The 23,451-nt window shown below is 44.5% G+C and overlaps 1 protein-coding gene across 2 annotated transcripts in view; it reads left to right on the top strand.

Annotated features, from left to right (window-relative positions):
* Positions 1-22,816, top strand: part of IRF2 (interferon regulatory factor 2) — a 190,814-nt gene extending 167,998 nt beyond the window's left edge. For both annotated transcript variants that reach the window (XM_063920713.1, XM_063920712.1), the window contains exons 7-9: positions 15,256-15,414; positions 16,222-16,262; positions 21,592-22,816. In XM_063920713.1, coding sequence (XP_063776783.1) covers positions 15,256-15,414; positions 16,222-16,262; positions 21,592-21,903 — 512 coding nt within the window. In that variant the 3' untranslated portion in view covers positions 21,904-22,816. The remainder of the gene's footprint in view (positions 1-15,255; positions 15,415-16,221; positions 16,263-21,591) is intronic.
* The last annotated feature ends 635 nt before the right edge of the window (positions 22,817-23,451 follow it).

Here is a 23,451-nt window from a genome sequence, read left to right as displayed (position 1 = left end):
AGGGTTCTCGGATCTGGTCTCCACAGCTATAGCTGGTAATTCTGATATTCTTATATTCCTGCACAGCCTAGGAAAGCACGACATTATCAAATGCAGCCTTTCGAACAAAGAAACAAAGTTCGAGGTGCGTCCTTTCTTGCCAGAGGCAGGGGCAGAGGAAAGAAGCTGCACAACACAGCTAGTTCCCAGGAACAGAAGTCCTCCCCGGCCTCTACAAAATCCACCGCATGTCGCTGGGGCTCCACAGGCGGAGCTAGGCCCGGTGGGGGCACGCCTTCGTAAGTTCAGCCACAAGTGGGTTAACTCCCTGTTAGATCCCTGGGCAATAGATATTGTGTCTCAGGGATACAAGCTGGACTTTGAGGAGATGCCCCCTCACCGACGGCCCTGCCGGCTTCCCCCCACGAGAGGGAAACAGTGTTAACTGCAATTCACAAATTGTATCTTCAACAGGTGATGGTCAAGGTTCCCCTCCTTCAACAAGGAGGGGGTTATTATTCGACCATGTTGTAGTCCCGAAACCGGACGGTTTGGTCAGACCCATATTGAATTTAAAATCCCTGAACATATACCTGAAAAGGTTCAAGTTCAAGATGGAATTGCTAAGAGCGGTCATTGCAAGCCTGAAAGGGGGAGATTTTATGGTGACTCTGGACATAAAGGATGCAAACCTTCATGTCACCATTTATCCACCTCATCAGGCGTACCTCAGAATTGCGGTACGGGATTGTGATTACCAATTTCAGACGTTGCCGTTTGGTCTCTCCACGGCCCTGAGAATATTCACCAAGGTAATGGCGGAAATGATGGTGCTCCTGCGGAAGCAAGGTGTCACTATTATCCCGTACTTGGACGATCTCCTCATAAAAGCGAGATCAAGAGAGCAGTTGCTGAACAGCGTATCACTTTCTCTGGAAGTGTAACGGCAACACGGCTGGATTCTATATATTCCACAGTCGCAGTTGGTTCCTACAGCTCATCTGCCTCTCCTAGGCATGATCCTAGACACAGGCCAGAAAAGGGTTTATCTCCCGATAGAGAGAGCTCAGGAGCTCATGACACTGGTCAGGAATCTATTAAAACCAAAACAGGTGTCAGTGCATCACTGCACTCGAGTCCTGGGAAGGATGGTGGCATCATACGAGGCCATTCCCTTCGGCAGGTTCCATGCGAGGACCTTCCAATGGGACTTACTGGACAAGTGGTCCGGATCACATCTTGAGATGCATCGGTTAATCACCCTATCCCCCAGGGCCAGGGTGTCTCTCCTGTGGTGGCTGCAGAGTGCTCACCTTCTCGAAGGTCGCAGATTCGGCATTCAGGACTGGGTCCTGGTGACCACGGATGCAAGCCTCCGAGGGTGGGGGGCAGTCACACAGGTAAGAAATTTCCAAGGGCTGTGGTCAAGTCAGGAGACTTGCCTTCACATCAACATCCTGGAACTAAGGGCCATATACAACGCCCTACGTCAAGCGGAGTCCCTGCTTCGCGACCAACCGGTTCTGATTCAGTCAGACAACATCACCGCAGTGGCTCATGTAAACCGCCAAGGCGGCACAAGGAGCAGGGTGGCGATGGTAGAAGCCACCAGAATTCTTCGCTGGGCGGAGAATCACCTAAGCGCACTGTCAGCAGTGTTCATTCCGGGAGTGGACAACTGGGAAGCAGACTTCCTCAGCAGGCACGACCTCCACCCGGGAGAGTGGGGACTTCATCAAGAAGTCTTCACGCAGATTGCAAGTCGGTGGGAACTGCCACAGGTGGACATGATGGCATCCCGCCTCAACAAAAAGCTGCAGAGATATTGCGCCAGGTCAAGAGACCCTCAGGCGATAGCTGTGGACGCACTGGTGACACCGTGGGTGTTCCAGTCGGTCTATGTAGTTCCTCCTCTTCCTCTCATACCCAAGGTGCTGAGAATCATTAGAAAAAGAGGAGTGAGAACAATACTCATTGTTCCGGATTGGCCAAGAAGGACTTGGTATCCAGATCTGCAAGAAATGCTCACAGAGGACCCGTGGCCTCTGCGACAGGACTTGTGCAACAGGGGCTCTATCTGTTCCAAGACTTACCGCGGCTGCGTTTGACGGCATGGCGGTTGATCGCCGGATCCTAGCAGAAAAAGGCATTCCGGATGAGGTCATTCCTACGCTGATAGAGGCTAGGAAGGATGTCACGGCTCAACATTATCAAGGTATATGGCGAAAATATGTGGCTTGGTGTGAGGCCAGGAATGCCCCTACGGAGGAATTCCAGCTGGGCCATTTCCTTCACTTCCTACAGTCGGGAGTGACTTTGGGCCTTAAATTGGGTTCCATTAAGGTTCAGATTTCGGCCTTATCCATTTTCTTTCAAAAAGAACTGGCTTCTCTGCCTGAAGTTCAGACGTTTGTAAAGGGAGTGCTGCATATTCAGCCCCCTTTTGTGCCTCCAGTGGCACCTTGGGATCTTAACGTGGTGTTGAGTTTCCTGAAATCACACTGGTTTGAACCACTCAAAACGGTGGAAGTAAAATATCTCACGTGGAAGGTGGTCATGCTATTAGCCTTGGCTTCGGCTAGGCGTGTGTCAGAATTGGCGGCTTTGTCACATAAAAGCCCTTATCTGGTTTTCCATGCGGATAGAGCAGAATTGCGGACCCGCCCACAGTTTCTGCCGAAAGTGGTTTCATCCTTTCATATAAACCAACCTATTGTGGTGCCTGTGGCTACTACTGACTTGGAGTATTCCGAGTCACTGGATGTGGTCAGGGCTTTGAAGGTTTATGTAGCCAGAACGGCTAAGGTCAGGAAAACAGAATCTTTGTTTATCCTGTATGCTTCCAACAAGCTTGGGGCGCCTGCTTCAAAGCAAACCATTGCTCGCTGGATCTGTAACACGATTCAGCAGGCTCATTCTGCGGCTGGGTTGCCGCTGCCTAAATCAGTAAAGGCCCATTCCACAAGGAAGGTGGGCTCTTCTTGGGCGGCTGCCCGAGGGGTCTCGGCATTACAGCTTTGCCGAGCGGCTACTTGGTCAGGTTCAAACACCTTTGCAAAGTTCTACAAGTTTGATACCCTGGCTGAGGAGGACCTTGTGTTTGCTCATTCGGTGCTGCAGAGTCATCCGCACTCTCACGCCCGTTTGGGAGCTTTGGTATAATCCCCATGGTCCTTACGGAGTCCCCCAGCATCCACTAGGACGTTAGAGAAAATAAGATTTTACTTTCCGGTAAATCTATTTCTCGTAGTCCGTAGTGGATGCTGGGCGCCCGTCCCAAGTGCGGACTTCTTCTGCAATGCTTGTATATAGTTATTGCTTAAATAAGGGTTATGTTATAGTTGCATCAGGGTTTATCTGATGCTCTGTGATTGTTCATACTGTTAACTGGGTATGTTTATCACAAGTTATACGGTGTGATTGGTGTGGCTGGTATGAGTCTTACCCTGGATTCCCAAAATCCTTTCCTTGTACTGTCAGCTCTTCCGGGCACAGTTTCTCTAACTGAGGTCTGGAGGAGGGACATAGAGGGAGGAGCCAGAGCAAACCAGAATCTAAATTCTTTCTTAAAGTGCCCATGTCTATTCCCCATGGTCCTTACGGAGTCCCCAGCATCCACTACGGACTACGAGAAATAGATTTACCGGTAAGTAAAATCTTATTTTCAATCTTTCATTTAATATTTCACAGTATTACTATAGATGGACAGTTTGAAAGCTGTTTAAAGGGCACAGCTGTTGCGTAGAACACATGTACCTAGAACTGTGGCCTCCCAAGTTTTTGTCCATTGGAGCCACAAACTGTAATAGGCCCTACACACTGGGCGATATTACTGAAAGATATGAACGATCTCGTTCATTAATGAGCGAGATACCGTTCATATCTTTCAGTGTGGAGGCAGCAACGTGTGTAGGGCCCTTAACTGGGTACAGGAATAAGGCTGTAAACTTGCAAGCGTTTTCCTATGCATGCAGTGTTTTTTTTTGGACGGGATGCTGTTAATATGCCGGCTGTCAGGATCCCTGCAGTTGGAATACAGACTCCAGAATCCCGGCATCCATCTGAATGCCGACTTCGGAATTCCGAAAGCGTCAGGACACCGACACCGGAATCCAGACCGTTGTAAGTATAGCGCAGGTTAGGTTTAGATTAGGCGCTGTTAGGATTAGGCTGCAGGGGAGGGAGGGTTAGGATTAGGCTGCAGGGTAGGGAGGGTTAGGTTTAGGCTGCGGGGAGGGGGTTAGGTTTAGGCACCACCGGAGGGAGGTTAGGACAAGGCTGCGGGAATGATGGTTTAGGGTGTAGGGGAGAGGGGAAAATAGCCCATATTCGCCCCTGTCGGTAATTCATTCTTCGGGATCCCATGATTAGTATTATGACCGTCGGGATCACAAATGCCGGCAAATCATACTGAATCCATTTTGGACAAGGCCTGAGAAAATACAGAAACCATGTTTGAATGTTGCTGCATAAAAAGAAAACTGTGAGCATGGATTTTACAAGTACAAATATAATTTCTGCTTACAAGTGTGGCTTTGTTCTGAAACATGACATGAAATCACTGGGCATTACTAGGCTTCACTAGCTGACACTACAGATATGAAGAATACTCCCTGCTGTAGAGTTTGTTGATAACCGAGAACCTGATTTTAGAAGTGCTCACAATTCGTGCACGGCTACGATTTCTCACAGATTTGCAAATGTGAAAATCTGAGCAGTACATTTGTGTACTACCGTGCTATGGACTGAGCAATCCCTGCAACACCCACTTTGCATATCTGAGCAATACTCAACTGCACTGGAGGATCCGACCACTCCACCATCATCGCACTATTGGTCGCAACATTGAATTCTCAAGCAACCCCTGTCTGGCGCAGAGTCTGCCTTGTACCTTTCTGAAAATATGGCAACTGTGTTCCCTTGGAGGAATCTGCTATATCCAGCTAAAAGGTAGTCCTGCCATATAGGACGTACCCAGATAGGACAGCACACAGAAGTAGAGTTAACCTGGCAAACCTCAAGAGTGCCAGGTTATTCTATTACAGGCAATTTAAAACATAATGTTTATTAATACAGTACAAAATGCATCACATCAAGTGAGGCGAAAGTAAACAAAAGACAAACAAATTAAAGTAACCAAAATGGTGTTAACAGGTGTGGCTCATCAATAACTCCATATATCAAAATGTGTAAAGGTATCCCTCACTATAGAGTAGTTATGTAGATCCAAAAGACAGTGGGGTCAATTCTATTCAGCGACAGTTGAATAGCGCTGGAAGTTTGCTCCCGGCGCTATTCAATACAGCGACGAGTGACCCTCAGTTGTCGGGAATTCTTCTCTCATCCCCGGGGGATGAGAGAAGAAACCCGACAAAAGTGCTGCCGTGCGGCCGGTGCGAGGCTGATTCTGTCGGGAATCAGCCTTCCACCCGGGAGTTAAGTCGGAGAATGCACGTTCTCCCGACAATTCAACCTGTTTAGTCGGCGAGAACGGGCCATCGCCGATTTAACTGGAGCTGAATTGAATAGCGTCGGGAGCTAATTCCCGGCGCTATTCAACTGTCGCTGAATAGAATTGACCCCAATGTGTCAGTAAGTGTAATGGCTTAGTTCAGTGCGTGACAAACTGCCACTCAATAGTAGCTGGCATAAAAATAGAGCCAAAGAACTGGGACAGCTGGTCAATCAAGAGACATGTATATAGTAGGTACAGGTCTCTTTATTTGATGACAAGCTGTCTCGGATCTTTGTCTCTATTTTTATGCAAGCTACTGTTGAGTGGCAGTTTGTCACATACGACTGGTTCTGTTTTCAAGATATGTACCTAGATCACACTGAATTAAGGGGGTAATTCAGATCTGATCGCTAGGCAGCGTTTTTTGCTGTCCTGCGTTCAGATAGTCGCCGTCTACAGGGGGAGTGTATCAGGGCCGGCGACAGGGGCGGTCAAAGGGGACACCTGTAACTGGCCCCAAGTATCAGAAGGGCCCCAAGGATATGCCACTTAGTGCCTGGCAGGGATGTGAGCCGTCTTGTCCAAATAGGGCATCGAGCTGTAGGTGTTGTGGTCACAGCCTCAGAGTGACAGGAGCCTCTTACACACAGTGACTATGCAACGTAAGTTTGCGCTCGCTATTCTGGGTCCAGCTCTGTTGCAGCAGTTATGGGACATGGCAGCAGCTCCGCTGGCCAGGATTCCTGTGCCTTGTGCTGGCCTCTTCTGGTGGGGTGTGAGGGCCGCATGGTACCTGCTGTGAGGTGTTCGGGTCTGGATACCGGGAAGTGCAACGCAGGCAAGTCTCTTCCCAGTGTAACAGTGGATTGGCGAGGGGATACAGGGCTTTGGGATGGGGTGGGGGAGCTGAGAATGCAGCATGGAGTCATTGGGGAGAGACAGACTGTGGGTTGTGTGGGGGAGGAAGGAGAGTTATACATATTTAAATATGTATAGATAAATGAATATATTTATTTATTAACAGTTTCTTATATAGTGGAGCAAATTCCGTTGCGCTTTAATTAAAATATATAATATGTAATACCCTGAAGTTATTTAAAAAATGGGGACCCCCTTGTTTTTTTTTTAATTTACATTGTGGAACTACAAAGCCCAGGATAGAACATGGGCTAAACTTTCCTGTCCCTGTCAGCCTAGGCAGGGGGATTTGGCGCCACTGCCTTCTATAATTAGTTCCCCATCCTCAGCAACACAAAACCCGGGAAACTGGGCCCCTCACTGATTGCCCCCCCCCTCCTAGGTTGCAGGGCAAAAGTGTCCTGAGGCGGGCTGTTGCCGAGGGCAAGGAGTCAGTTAGGACGAAGGACAGGCAGAGGTGTAGCTAGGTGCCATGGTGCCCGGAGCAAGGTTATCTTTCGCCACCCCCTCCTCTAGACCTTATGGGGCTCAGGGCAAAAGTTTCCTCTGGGTACCCCCCCAGTTAAAAACAGGGACAGTGTGCGCCGAAGGCACGCAACAAATATACAGTATAGGGCCGTGGCTTCATGGGGAAGGGGCATGGTCACAGAATAGTACCAATTCACATTATACCGCACAGTAGTACTCCGACACATTACACCACACAGTAGAGCAGCTTATACACGTTTCACTAAAGTAGAGCCGCTTATACATGTTTCACCACAGTAGTGACGCTTATATATGTTACACCACAGTAGAGACGCTTATATATGTTACACCACAGTAGAGACGCTTATACACATTATGTGACAGTAGAACCACTTATACATTTTACGTTGCCGCTTCTAATGCAGAGAGAGGTGTTGCACATCAGTGTAGAGAGAGGTGCTGTACCAACTTGGGCAGAGAGAAGTGCTGCAGCATCAATGTAGAGAGTGGTGCTGTAGAAACCGGGGCAGAGAGAGGTGCTGTAGCAGCTGGGGCAGAGAGAGGTTCTGCGGTAGCCGGGGCAGAGGGAGGTTCTGCAGTAGCCGGGGCAGAGGGAGGTTCTGCAGTAGCCGGGGCAGAGGGAGGTGCTGCAGTAGCCGGGCAGAGGGAGGTGCTGCAGTAGCCGGGGCAGAGAGAGGTGCTGCCACAGCCAGGGCAGAGAGAGGTGCTGCAGTAATCAGGTCAGAGGGAGGTTCTGCAGTAGCCGTGGCAGAGCGGGATGCTGCAGCAGTTGCGCCAGAAAGAGGTGCTGCAGCAGTGGGGACAGAGAATGATGCTGCAGGACAGAAGTAACCCTGCTGCACAATTACAAGCAGACAGTGAGACATATAAAGAGGGCGGCAGAGCTCCGGCATGTGCCGGCTGTCAGTGTCTCCTGCTGTTGCCTCTGGCCTGCCCAGTTTTCTACCTAGTCTCCGCATTTGTGTGACTCCCTGCGCCCTCTAACTTTTTCAGCGCCTGCAGCTCGAGCTCCACCGGACCCACCCTCGCTACACCTCTGAGGACAGGGGAGGTCCGGAGAAAGGGAGACCCATATAAGCGGGTCCCCAGCGCGGGAAGGAGACCTGGGAGATGGGAAAGTGTCCAGAGGAGCCCTAGCCATGTAATTTGTGAGTGGCTTACCGAGGTCCGCTGGAGAGTGGGAGACGTCACCGAGATGCCAGGAGATCGGAGTGTCCAGCGCCAGGGGGATCGTGGCCACAGAACAGAAGACAGGTGCAGACGCTGGGAGCGGAGCCGGTGACCTGGTCAGAAGCAAGGACCCCTGGGGAGGAGAAGCCGTCCACACCGCTGCCTGCCGGTGAAGAGAATCGTGGGGACGTCTGAAGGAGTCCGGCGCGGATCTAGACCGAAGAGGAGCGGGTGGAGGAACGGCCCCAGGAGGACTTCACAGGCTGCTGCATGGAAGGCGCGGGACCTGGCGGTGATGGGCGCGCAGGCACCGCGAAGGACGACCCCGGGAAGAAGACCCCAGCGAGGACCCCTGGCGGCTGGAGTACGGCGAGGACCCGAGAAGACCCCAGCGAGGACATCGGGCAGCGTGCTGAGACGGACGGTGCAGAGAAGAGGATCCCGGATGGAAGAGCTAGAAGTGCGGAGGACGGCGTGGACCAGCGGTGGGGAGAAGACCGGGACCGGAGCAGAAGAGGAATCCTGTGTCAGCGGCTGCTTCAAGGGCGCATCCCCGGTGCGGTGCTCTGCATCCCGGGTGGCGCCGAAGACCGAGACAATCGGAGGTGGCAGAAGCACCGCAGCAGGTGGTGACCTACTACTGCACAGTTAACCCCTTCCGCTGCCAAACTCTGCATTATGGGGACATGTTTTTGTTTTTTTTAAAGGGGTCGGCTCCCCTCATCAGTGGCCCCACAGGTTATGTAAAAAGGGGATAGGCTCCCCTTCATGAGTGCTCCTCACTGGTTAACCCTTCCGCTGCAAAGACTCTGCATATAGGGACAATATGATACGGGGGTAGGCTCCCCTTCAGCAGTGCCCTAGGAGACAATTAGTAGTAATAAAAGGGGGTGGGCTCCCATCATCACAATGACCCCGCAAGTATAGATAATTCGGGGTTGGGTCCCCTCATTTGTATGTGCCCTGCTTAACCCCTTTCGCTGCAAGGACTCTGCAATGTTGGGGCAATATATTGTATTCTGAGGGGGGGAGGTTCCCCACTAGTACTGTGCCACGCATATTTGTTTTGGAATGTTGTGAAAGGGGGTAGGCTCCCCTTACATATTGGTACCCACATCTGGGATTGTTTGGTAGGGGGAAGGGGTGTAGACACCCCTTGGTAATTGCTGCGGAGATATTGAAAAAGTATTGGTTATATGTGCTCCCAGCAGCTTACATTACAGTTAAAAGTTTAATGTAATTATCTGCTATTTAGGGATGCTAGCACTTATAGTTTGTTTATGCAAGCTCCGCCAAGCAGTGTAAGGCTGATGTTAATGCAATATACCTGCTACTGAGAAATGTCAGGACTTAGAGTTCTTTTATGCAAGCTCCGCCCAGCAGGGTTATTCAAGCCAATATACCTGCTTAAGTGTCCACGCTTGTGTTTACGAGACTGTGCTTTGTTTTAGCTGCCAGCTTGCTCACCTGTTCCCGCAATATACCTGCTTAAGTGTCCACACTGGTGTTACGAGACTGTGCTTTGTTTTAGCTGCCAGCTTGCTCACCTGTTCCCGCAATATACCTGCTTAAGTGTCCACGCTGGTGTTACGAGACTGTGCTTTGTTTTAGCTGCCAGCTTGCTCACCTGTTCCCGCAATATACCTGCTTAAGTGTCCACACTGGTGTTAAGAGACTGTGCTTTAAAGGGACACCAGCTTGCTCACCTGTTCCCGCAATATACCTGCTTAAGTGTCCACACTGGTGTTACGAGACTGTGCTTTGTTGTAGCTGCCAGCTTGCTCACCTGTTCCCGCAATATACCTGCTTAAGTGTCCACGCTGGTGTTACGAGACTGTGCTTTGTTTTAGCTGCCAGCTTGCTCACCTGTTCCCGCAATATACCTGCTTAAGTGTCCACGCTGGTGTTACGAGACTGTGCTTTGTTTTAGCTGCCAGCTTGCTCACCTGTTCCCGCAATATACCTGCTTAAGTGTCCACGCTGGTGTTACGAGACTGTGCTTTGTTTTAGCTGCCAGCTTGCTCACCTGTTCGCGCAATATACCTGCTTAAGTGTTCACACTGGTGTTACGAGACTGTGCTTTGTAGATGCCAGCTTGCTCACCTGTCCTTGCATCATACCTGCTTAGTGCCAAAGATGGGTGTACGAGACTTTTCATTCACCTTGGGAGATAATTTACTTAGCCACTTTAGTAATGGTTGCTTTAATTTAGTGAGTCCTGTTAATTTTTATGTAATGGGGTACCAGCGCTAGGAGTTGTATCACCAATTATTCAATGAATCAAATACCACTGGATCAGTTGTAATATTTAATAAACATAATTATCACATGTATTAAAAACGTGAGGATAAAGGTATTAGGAATTAACCATACAATTAAAATGTAATAAAATAAAAATTAAAAATAAAGATTGGCTCTGAGGTATTATTGATTCAAATTGCTGGAAAGGACCCAACCATTATTTTAGTGATCCCGGACTTATTAAAGTGCAGATTTCCTCCTCCTTATAATTATTTTTGCAGTCAGCTGGTAATACCCTTAATAGTACCTCTCACACAGTTCCATGTAAAGATGGTGATAATTGCTCGTCTGTGTAGATATTCAAGGGGTTTCCATATTCTTGCTGGTTGTGCTGAAAAGGAGTGGTTTGAAAGTCTGGTCCTTGGAAATCCAAGTATGCAGAGAAGTCCTTATCTGGATCAGGCTAGACAAAGGTTGGGATTCCACAGCAGTGTCTTAATGTTAATTTTGTTAGAATAATAAAATGGAGTTGGATCCTGTAAAATGTGTGTTGTCATTGTGTCTGAGGGAGGAAAGCAGGTCTGCCACTCTGATCACCCGAACCTGATTCATATTAGCACCCCACAATTAGTTTAAGTTTCCGGCACTGTATTTGTGGGTGTTTTATATATATATATATATATACATATATATATATATATATATATATATATATATATAAAGAAGAAAGGGAAATTGGCGCCCAGAGGTAATTACAACCTATAAATACAGAGAACCCAGTGGGTTTTCACAATTCTCATTAGTTTTAAGAACATAAACATGAACTATTCTTACATTAAAAAAAAATTATTAAAATATACAGAAGTAAAGAAGCATGTTCATCATATTACATAGACAGAATGATGTAATTTCTCTTCAAATATTCCACCATTGGAGTTGATAGAGGAATATCAGCAACTTAGTGCAGTATCTTTATTCTTCCTCATATGATATTCAGAGATAACATTAAGTATAACAACCCAACGCGTTTCGTCTAGTAACTAGACTTCATCAGGGGTATGTCTTTTGGTATTAGCGCCTATCAGAATGTAATCAGACAAGATGGACAATCAGGATTTTTCAAAGATTAATCTCAAAGCATCACAAACAGGGCTGCCGAGGCTTCCAGCCGTTCACATACGTCCAACTGATAAAAACTCATCTACTTCCTACGTTTATAATTTTCGGAAGGAAGGTGGAAACAGCAAGATCCTACCAGAAGTGGACCTCAAGGGTCAAATACGGGCGTTAAAAACAGATACGGATAGGATGTCCATACAAATTCACACAGGAAACAACTTTCCAAGAAGACAGCCAGTAGTACTCCAGTATCCTTGCAAATATATATTTAATATCTCTAAAGGGGGCCCGAGATATCACTGTACCGGGCCCCAAGATTTCTGTTGCTGGCCCTGGAGTGTATTTTCGCTGTGCAAGTTTGCGATTGCATGTGTAGCAGAGCTGTACAAACTGATTTTGTACAGTCTCTGCGCAGCCCAGGGCTTACTCAGCCGCTGCGATCACATCAGGCTGTTCGGGACCGGATTTGACATCGGACACCCTCCTTGAAAACGCTTGATACCGCCTGTGTTTTTCAGGACACTCCCTCAAAATTGTCAGTTGCCACCCACAAACGGCTTCTTCTTGTCAATCTCGTTGCGAACGCCTGTGCAAATGGATCCTTCGCACAATCCCATCGCAGGGCGCTGATGCCCGTTGCAGCTGTGCAATGCGCCGGCGCAGTGAGGTGCATGCGCAGTTTGGATCTGATCACCCGCTGTGCGAAAACGCACAGCAGCGATCAGATCTGAATGACCCCCTAAGCCTTTATACTTCCTGAAAAACTGGGGTAATTTTTTTAAGGTGGGAGTTTACTTTAGAATTGGGGATGTTGCTCATAGCAACCAATCAGATTCTATGTAACATTTATCTAGCTGCTTGTAGAAGATAAAAGATATAATCTGATTGGTTGCTATGGGCAGCATCACCCGAAGAAAAAAAAACCTCCCACCTTCAGTAAATTTACCTCACTATCTTTTGGATCTACATAAAACTACATCGTGAGGGATACTCCTACACATTTTGATATATGGAGTTATTGATGATCCAGACCTGTTAATACCATTTTGGCTATCTTTTATATGTGTGTCTTTTCTTTCTAATCATCTCACTTGATGTGATTGCATTTTATACTGTATTAATAAACCTTATTTTTTTAAATCCCCTCTCATATAGTGTCAAAATAAAGAGTAATTTTTCTTTCTCCTTACTTATACCTGTAGTTTACTCTCATGGGTGCAACTACAGTGACCTCTTAGCAATTGGCCCTTGTAGCATGATATTTTTCCTGCAGATGGATTTCCCTTTTTAACTTTGGGCCTGATTCAGACCTGATCGCAGGTCAGTGTCCGCACGCAGATTCCCGATTATTGGGACTCTGCAGCTGCACAAGGTCTGTTCTCGCCCACACTTCCCCTCTACTGCTGCCTGATTGAAGGGAGAGGGCAGAGGGAGGCCTGCGTTCCCTGCATTTTTTGGGAGGGGAGAGCCACGGGTCTTCCTGGCCTCTCAGCCCCCCCCGCTTCCGTGGGTTAGCTGTGTAAGCTTACTCAGCCGGCCATCTGCATCGAACAACAAGGTCACAGCTTGCGATGTCTGTCGCAGTGCTGGGGATCGCAGCAACATGCAGGAGACGTCTCTTCTACTGAGACATCTCCTGCATGTCCCGCCTTCTTATCAGATGGTAATACAATGCTGCTTGCATGCAGCATTGCATTTCCATCATCTCTGAATCAGGCCCATTATCATATACAGCATACACACCAATGCTTATGTCTCCCTCGTTCCACCCTCCCTTGGGTTTATTGTAATTTGGGGGCATATGAACAACAAAATATATGCTGCAATTTCACCAATGGGTGGTGCAATCACCTGAAGGAGTGCCATGTTGTCCAGTTTTACTTTCTCGTTTTGGAGATATTTAAGAAGCTGTACAAAATTGCAGGGTTGGATAATTAATTAGAATTACAAGATCATCCATGGTTATACAACCAAAATTATTATAGATTTTGCTACATTTTCCGGTCTACAGTACGGTCTCCTTAATAGCCCGGTATTTGACTTTCTTAATAGCCCGGTCCAAGTATATCCATGCTTAGGCACAGGTGACTTTATTAGTACCTCAGTCAGTTTGATTTCATGATCTGTGCTGAGCTATGGATATCTTTAAAACCTGGACCATTAGGGTGCCTTGAGGACCGTGTGTGGGAACCTCTGCTGTACCAGGGTATAATGGGGCCTTGCTCTTCCCTATATGAGCTTACATTATTTGGCTGCTCAGCTAGTGCATCTCCAGGATGGGTTGTTGAATCTGACCTTGGGGATGTGCACTGGGATTTACTTCACCTGGTACCAGGTAGTCCGCTTAATCCACCTCCATTTATGCTTGCTACATCCTCCCTAGAGCACTGTTCCCCTATTTTGGTGCAGTCTGTGCCTAATATTTTGCTCGACTGGGGTTAAACTGTAACGGTTATACCTGAGGCACTCGTAAGCACAACATCTTCTATGTTTTTTTTCTTTCCCCCCCTGATACTGCATTTTGGAGATGAGAGATTACAGTCATTGAGATTACGGTGGGAGGGTTACTTGGCCCTCCTGATGGATGATGACTAGATGATGGTACTGGCTCCACCATTTGGCTTTGGCCCAAGCCCATTTTCAGCAGATACAGCTCTATATACTGTATAGAATCTATTGGACTCCAGTGCATTTGGCTAAGATTGGGTGGTTGACCTCAAACTCCTGCCCTAATTGCATAGCTCCTGGATTAGGTCGGTGAGCTGTACTGCTTCTCATAAGCACTTTATGTATATTAAGCACAAATTCCCTGCTAAATTTGATAAAGTGTGGTTTATTTGGCAATCATCTCATTTTGCCTTGGGTCTGGAACCTTCTGCTCTCTACACCAGTCCTTGCCACCTGTAGCTCTCCAGCTGTTGTGAAATCCCAGGATGCCCAGCCACAGTTTTGCTATTAGGGAATGCTAAAACTGTGGCTGGGTTGTGTAGTTTCACAACGGCTGGGGAGCCACAGGCCTGCCACGCCTGCTCTAAACTCCCTTATGTGTCCCATGGGTGTACCACACCTTCCCAGTTGCCCTCTGTGATCTTTTATTCTTGTTCTGAGATGATGATGATTTATATTTATAATCATACTTTTTCATACTTTTTGAACTGTATTTTGTACCGTACATTTTATATGGGCAGCAATCGAATTACTATGTTTTCTATTGCTATATTCTATATGCTATATTCTATAAAAATATAACCTCAATAAAAAATACTTCATTTAAAAAAATAACTTCCACCCGTGGGTATGAAACCAAAGTGGCCATTATCCCATACTACAACAACAACAAAATTGTCTTTGGTAGAGACTTTATTCCATGCATTTATGTTGTAATTTTTCATTTTAAGCTTATAAATGTTTATGCTGTAACTATTTCTGCTTTTAGACCCAGCATTGTGTCGCTAGAAATAGTTTTAAATGCCTTTTTTACTCCGCAAGTATCTACTGCATTGGCAGACTCCTGTGTGAATTGCACCATATAATATATTGCATGTATATTGTGATTTTATTATACCATAAACTCTATGGATGTTATTTTCATAGCTGTTGTGCAATATGAAGCTTGCCTATACTGGTTACAAAAAGTCTTCATTCACTAGTCACCATTGGGGAGTCTGATAACCATGACCATAGTACAGCTCAGTGCAATTATATAACTGCAGCACAAGCTTTTTGATTTAGCCGTAGGACCATGTTTTTGTAAACATTAGGTTTTGCACAACCGTATTATGTCATTAGAATAAAACATTGGTAGCATATTGCATTGATCTCATAGCTGACACTGCTTATTGTTTTCACTGGATGTTGTAACCTGTACTTCTCAATTGTGGCAGATGGGTCTGCATATCACACAAACATGGTAGAAGAGATGATTGTCACCAATCCCCCCGATGTTTGCCAGGTTGTGGAAGTAATGACAGAAAGTGAGGAACAGCTGCCGCTTCGGGCACAGTATTACCCGCTGCAGATCTCACCAGTTTCTTCATGCGCAGGTGAGTGGGCAAAATGTAATCATCTGATGCCAACCCATCACCAACATGTGGCTGTGTGATTGCGTGATATTCCGTTCAGTTGGAGCAATTTACCTGGGCTTGTAGTGAAAATGAATTGGATAGAAACTAGTGCCATCACTGTGGCATGAGACATTTGGGCTGATTCAGACCCAAAAAAAAGCATGGAACTCTGCAGACTTAAAATCTGCAGAAAGTTTCAAAGAGAGAAACGTGTCCAAACTTAAATGTATATGCAGCATAAAAAAACAATGATACAGAATAAAATAAATGTTTCCATGGTACAACAAATATAGCACTTCCTTATATACAAGTAGGAGCCACTAAGCTTCAAAAGACAGACAGAAATCACAAACAAGTGAACATAAGGATTGGCACTGAATTAAGTCCTAATTAATGAATGGACATGGTATAAATATGTAGCCGAACGATATCACTCCTTTTCAATGTATTTAGCAGGTTCTTTATTGTGGTGATCTTTATACACCTGGATCATCCAAGTAACACTTAATGGTATGCATTGGTTATTGCTACATAATCTCGTTCCTTACATTCTTTGTGAATGTATATAGAAAAAAAAATCTATCGACCATGAGGATGACCCTGTTTTGTTTCTGTGCTCTCCTTTCCATTTGTAATAACTAATTGTACTAAACTTCAGTTATTATGTGAAGTGCCTTATATCATATCCAGATCAGTACGTCCCCTTGTCTCTGTGTGCAGCATGTGTCACAGTGTGCTGTATTTCAGTTTGTTTTCATTTTGTTTTCACTTTTATTTGGTTGTCAGAGAGTGAAACAGACAGCGTTCCCAGTGACGAGGACAGTGTGGTAAGTGTCACATTTTTGGCTTTATATTTTAATCACTTCTGCTTATGCATATATAAAAGATCTGTGCTAAGCGTATGTAGTAATCCCATTGTACACCGCTTAAGACTGATAACGATGTAAACTAGAGCGCATAAGTGCAATTTTGTAGGCCAGGAATCACATGGGTATTGCTGGTTATTTCCATACCTGTTACTGAGCAGGTCCTCTGTCTGTTCTTTCCCCGCAGTGTATTGCAGTACTATTACTGTTCCGTGTATGTCCTTATGACTACTTTTATATTACAGTGATTTTTCCTGTGTCAAGTGAAAAAGTCACCGCTCTTCCCTGTGTGATACATTGTCAGCCTGTCAGTGTCACAGACTGTCCTGGCTCTCTCCTCCTGGATGTAAATCAGGATACACAGCAAACGCAGTACTGGTAGAACCCAGATTGCACACTGTACAATCATTTACAGGGCCATCAATCTCATCTCCGTCTGATTAAGCTTGTAAGGCCTGGGTTAAGACTGGGTTGGATTATTGACTAGCGAGGTGAGGGCAGATTTTTTCCCCAAAAAAACAATGCAGCAAATGTGTGCTATAAAACATATCCTTAATGTCATTTCCAAAATATACTTTGTTGGCGCACAAGCAAAAGTTCTTCTGGACCATTCAATGGGCCCCATTGTGGTTCTAGATCCTAATTCATCTATTTCCTTTATTACTTTGGGATAGTGTGAAGTCTGCCATGATGGAATCTCAGTAAATCGTTGCTTTTGTAGGGTACCTTATGAATGCTAGGAAACAGTCCATCCTGATCATGCTCTGAAGCTAAGTTGTTTGTCTGGGTTTAGTAGGTTTTTACATTTTGGAATCTGTTTGGAAATTAAATTAGAAACAACACGTAAAGAACCACCCTATTGAGGAGGCTTCAAACAGCTCTTCTTACAGCGATTCTGTATGTGATGCTCTGCTTCATTTACTATTGCAGTTACTTGTAAATTCATTCACTAGTGTTTTATAAGAAAGAAAAATCATACAGTCCCTAGTCATCATTTAATTTAGGATAGGTAATTATAATATTAACGTAATCATGAAGAGCAGGGTCTGTTGGGTGAAAGACGGTCCAACACCGTAAACTAAATTACAACCACTTACATCAGCTGCTTTCTTCATGATTTGTATTTATTTTGAAAGATGCATGTGCAGTAGAATACAGGGCGTTCAAAAGTTACTCCAACTGTGTGTAAAGCCAGTCTGCCCGCAGAGAATGTGTGCCAAGTAATATGACAACTTAGAGAATTTGTTACGTATGTATCTACATTGTGTTGTAAGTCTTGTCCCTCTCTGACCTCCCACGGCTGTAGAGGAAATCTGCAGCCAGAGACCGCGCTCACCACGGAGAGACTCTTTGAGCTCCATGAATAATAGAATATATGAGGATGATAATCAGCTACTTAATAAAGTTAATTTTATACACATTACAAAGTCAGGGTGAGTTTATGTGGGCTCTAAGTCACTGTAGCACATAGCAATGTTGGTGACCAGCGGATAAAAATAAGCAGCATAATGCTGTAATACATGTGGATAAATTTTAGATAATTAATGGATCACCGTCGGGTGTGCTGTGGCTCTGGAGGAGTTAATGGTTTCCTCACGTTTCAGCAGTGTTTTGCTGTTTGTGCTGGGAGGAGCCCTTTCTTGAAAGTAAGCTGCATATCATGTGTCAGATGCTTTAGTTACAGGGAGATGACTATAATAAACAGGTTCTATACCTTAAGTACTGCACACATTGCAATCGCCAAGGTACACAGGTCTCCATTATACTTGGTTGGGACTTGATTAGGGACCTGCTGCTAATTGTATAGTCTGGTCTCTGTAGTCCATATGAGGGAAGTCATGTTTGTTGTTGCATAGCCCCAAAGTGTTTTCATGGATTAGCCATTTTCCCTCATTGTGACATTCTGTTCCTTTACAAGGTGGATACTATGGGGGTAATTCCAAGTTGATCGCAGCAGGAATTTTGTTAGCAATTGGGCAAAACCATGTGCACTGCAGGGGAGGCAGATTTAACATGTGCAGAGAGTTAGATTTGGGTGAGGTGAGTTCAATCTGCAATCTAAATTGCAGTGTAAAAATAAAGCAGCCAGTATTAACCCTGCACAGAAACAAAATAACCCACCCAAATCTAACTCTCTCTGCACGTTATATCTGCCCCCCCCTGCACTGCACATGGTTTTGCCCAACTGCTAAAGATTTTCCTGCTGCGATCAACTTGGAATTACCCCCAATAAACAGATCGGTCTGTTACATTTTGCCCCTTTTAGGTAAAACAATAAATCACAGTCCTCAAGGCATGGCTGCTATCATCTGAAGGTGGGTACACACTAAGCGATGTGCTCAGTAAGCGACATTGCCTAGTGTTCCCCTCCCGGACCCTGCCGCCCGACGGCAGGCATACACACTAGCGGTATCGCACAGTGACGTCATGCCGCGGCCGGCCAGAGCATGCAGCTTTGTACAATGAGTCCAAATTGCCACAGATCACTCGTCGTCAGCTGCATACACACTAGACGATATAGTAAACTATATCTCACTCAGGAGGGGTAAAATGAGCGATATAGTTTACTATATAGCTAAGGGCCTTATTCAGATCTGATCACAGCAGCAAATTTGTTAGCTAATGGACAAAACTATTTGCACTGCAGAGGGGGCAGATACACCGTGCAGAGAGACAAAAAACCATAACCAGCACTAGGCTAAACCAGCCAGGGGGATAATGCCATAGCAGGGAAGACACTCAGTATGGGGTCCCCCTGCCATAGCATTAAACACCCCCCCAAACCAGTCAGCCCAGCGTTGGCATTCCCCAGAAAGTGGGGACCCCAAAAATGTAAATGGGGTCCCCCCTCCTGAGCCAACAACCACCCAGTGCTATACCCCGCACCCCTGGTGGCGGTGGGTGCGGGGTTCATGACATACTAATATTGTTCTTTACAGTTGGCCTAAAGGTCCCAGAAAGCCTGTCACGGCATGCCCGGACATTAAGGGCTCACTGGCACCCGTACTCCACCTGTAAAGAAAATTATTAAAATAAAAACACCACACAATGTTTAAATAGTTTATTATGCAGCACATTCACCTGAGGGCGGCGTTCTTTGAGCTCTTTTTTATGGCCGCCGCCACCCCAGGGCTTCCGGCGTCTTCTATCTTCGGGACCTCTTGCCTGCTCCCTCCCCGCTGGCTTATATAAGTCAGTTGAGGGGCCGGGGTGATGACGCGCCGAGCCATGATTGGATCCTCTCGGAACCAGGTCTGCCGCCAGCCACCCTTTCTCCGCCGCATCACGCCACCGCATGTGCCCGCTGGCCAGCGGATCTAGTGGATCCGCTGGTCCAATCACATCTGCGGGACTGACAGGGGCATGCATTCATGTGGGCTAAATGCACGCCCCTGTCATTGAGGCATCTGTACTGGTGCCGCTTCCCCATACTTTTTCAATGGGCTTTTACAGCCCATGGCTTCGCCATGCCCGCCCCCTGCTACCCGTACTTTAGTGTTAGCAGCGGGAGGCATCTGTCCCGCTGCCTCCCACCCCAATGTGCAGGGATTTACTGGGGGAAGGTGAATGATAAAAATAATAAAAGAAGATATTTATCATAGAATCTGTTATAAATATCTTCTTTGTATTATTTTAATCATTATGACAGGAGAGGCACTAACTCGCCTGACTGCACGTTGCTGATTGAGTGTGATTATTTACTGATACATGATTACCATAATGCTTTGGGGTCAATGTAAAGAATTGACCATTCCTGCAGCACCAGTATTTGCCTCATTTAGAAGGTACATATGAAGAATCTGTTACTGTAGATATTATTTTAAATAGAACATTTGAAATTCTACTTCATTTCCCATTAATTTGCCAAGATATACTGTTTTAGAAAAATCCTGTAGAGTGAATAATGTAGAGTACCGGTATATCTAAAAAAAATAATAACCAACAACGTAAGAACTTTCTTCTCAGTAGTATAATTATTATTGGGACCTTTTATTGTAATAGGTTTGTTCAGTGTTCTTAAATACACAGTAAGTATATAAAACTGCTGCTTTAATGCCGCAGTTTATGACCCGTCTATACTGAATGCATTTCTTAACACACTTTCGGTCAATTGAAATTTTTGATAAAAAATGGAGCCATGAAAACCTAGACCCATTTATTTAAAATATTAAACTTTGTCCTGCTTTTATTAAGGTTGCCTTACCTTCATCTTAAAAGGCTATCCGTCATGAACATTGCATTGATGCTCCATGTTTTAAAATGTCAAAATGATGTTGATTACAAAACTCGAACAAAACTAGCAGCGACTTTATTAATTATTTTCAATTATAAAAGAAATTAAAAGTTTTACAAAGTTTAGCCCATTGTACTTACCGGTAACACAAGATAATATTTTGCAGGCTGTACTTGAATATACAGAACGTATATACCAAAACATATTTGGTAAACGTTTGCTTTTTTAGTAAAATTTTCATTTTCCCCCCAAAATTGTGAAAATACAGGTCACATATAGGGCCCTACACACTGGACGACATTTTAAAAGATATTGTTAAAAAATGAACGATATATCGTTCATTTTAGAAAGATATAAAAGATATTGTTCAAAAATGAACGATATATCGTTCAGTGTGGAGGCACCGAAGCGTCCCTGCAGTCGTTCATCATTGGTCTGTCATCGTTTTTCATTGCAAGCCAATTTGGACGATATTGATGTTTGCAATGTCAAATCGTTCAGTGTATATATAAAAAATAGTTACTGAAAAATCGTTCATTGTTCATATCGTTTATCGTTCAAATCGCCCAAATTGCACAGTGTGTAGGGCCCTTAAGAGTAATATAAGTAACTGCAAATATTGATGCAAAATCAGTCTGAGCGTAAACTGGCATATACAGTAATTGTAACTTGTTTCATCAGAATTATAGACTGAAGAATTTTATAGTACCATGTTGATAATATATACTACTTATGGTTAAGTATTAAAATGAGAGCTAGTAAATGCTTCCCCGATATGAAATGCTTACAAGTTACAACATAATTAACAGGAAAAAAAGGACAGGATTTTATTTGGCAAATTTGTAAGAAAAAAATGAGTATAAAATAAGTGCCTTTTATTTTTGGTTTGTGTAGTTTTTGTACACAGGATTATTTTTCCTTTTTTAAGTTATGTCAAGTTATGCCTGATGCCTGTTTTAATAAATGCCTCATTATGAAGTGCCAGGAGCTTGACATTTATTTCTGATTATGAGAATGCATAATAGTTTAACACAACTCTGTGTTTTTAATTTAAAGAGTCGATTGCAAAGTCAAAAGATCAGTGAAAATAAAGAATGTGTACGGACAGCAAGCCCAAGATCTTACTACAATCTCCCAGGCATGGCGACATTTGTAACGTCTAATAAGCCAGACCTCCAGGTCACGATAAAGGAGGAGAAGTGCCCCATGCCTTATAACAGTTCCTGGCCAGTGTTTCCAGAAGGAAACCCTTTCTCACAGACAGCCAGCTCCTCCACGTTAATCAACACTCGGAAGGACCATGAAACCAGAGCCACCGTTATTAAGAAAACGTCAGATGTTACTCAGCCGAGACTCAAGACATTCTAAGAGGACTTGTGTTATGAGTATATATTTTTTCCATCTTTTTGTCCGTGAGAGGAAAACAAAAAGAACCAATGAATTGTCATCATATTTAAGTACAATTTACCTGCCTTTAAGTTGCTGTTTAAGTTAAAGTAACTCAGCAAGTTGCTGTGGAGACCTAAGATTTTCTCAGGATTTAAGCCTACAGAGAAATCAGGACCAAGACCGAGCGTCACCACGACACAGGACTTGGTATGGACTAGAGAAATGTGAAATTGGTAGAATACTGTCATTTTCGTCAAAATAAGAAGAAATTCTATTGTAAATATGTATATTTTATCCCACAGTCTAGCACATTGGCAATCTGCTTGTGCACCTTACAAAACAGGCACTTACACAGGAGATGTGGTTGCACAAATTGTACTGAGGTCCCACAGTCTTGTTGATAAACAAAATATTTGTTCACTTGAGCTCACCGTCAAGGCAAGCAAGACAAATGGCCTCCTGTAAGAGTGATTGCTTTGTATACTGGGTATTAAACATCTTTACTGTGGATAGTAATTATTTAAAAACAAAAGCTTATTTTACTAACTTGCTCAAGCTTGAGGTACAAATGAAATTTAGATATATTCAGAGTTCTTATATATTCCCCTAAAACGGAGTGTTTTTAATATAAAATTAGGAAGATATGACTAATCTCTACCAGAGCAAGATTATTATTTTTTATTATTGTTTTATACAGGGGATATTTAATTTGCGATATTACAAAATAAATATAATTTGTTTTTCGTTTTTATACAGCAGATTTATTTTATGATTCAGTTTCCTGTTTGTTAGCAAAAATATTCTAAAAAGAAAAAAAAAAAGTAGCACATTTCCTAATTTTTGTTACCGAACACGAAACTGATATATTGTTCTAATCTGTAGAAAACAAATTTATCCTGTGGATTGAGAATAAATATTAATTACAGATCTATTTGTAAAAAAAAAAAGTGTTGTCTGCCTCCATGTTATTGCTCGTCTTTGTGCATTGTGTAATCGAAACGTGTGTGTATAGATGCGGATAGACCTGCATCTCATTGATCTGCAAATCTCACTTACTGGTGGCCAACGGTGCTAGAGGTTCCTAAATGTTTACCTCCTTTATTTATTTTAGACTCCTAATTAAAAGCAGCACACATTGGAATAGGTTCATTTACCTGTATTTCTGTGGGAACTAAAAAAGGTGAAACATGGATCCTTATGGTGTGGGCACACTGTAGGTCACATGACTGTCTGAGAACCCTACACATTACCAGCCCTTTGATTTAAACTGTATATTCGATTGAAAGCTGAGGCAGGGTTCATACTTCTGTATGTATTATTGGTTTGTTATATGTAGGACAAAGGACACCCGTTCCCCTTTATTATTCTATATAATGGTGCTTCCCAAATCCAGTCCTTGGAACACACTAACAGTGCGTGTTTTCCAGGTCCTCTCACAGAGTCACAAAGCCGATCGGCCCCGTGGCAAAAACGTTGGTATCATTGTGATACTAAACTAAGATACTAAACTAAGGAGTCTATGTACTA

This window comes from Pseudophryne corroboree, chromosome 1 (assembly GCF_028390025.1).
Source record: "Pseudophryne corroboree isolate aPseCor3 chromosome 1, aPseCor3.hap2, whole genome shotgun sequence".
Classification (NCBI taxonomy): domain Eukaryota; kingdom Metazoa; phylum Chordata; class Amphibia; order Anura; family Myobatrachidae; genus Pseudophryne; species Pseudophryne corroboree.
This window is presented reverse-complemented; position numbering and strand designations above follow the sequence as displayed.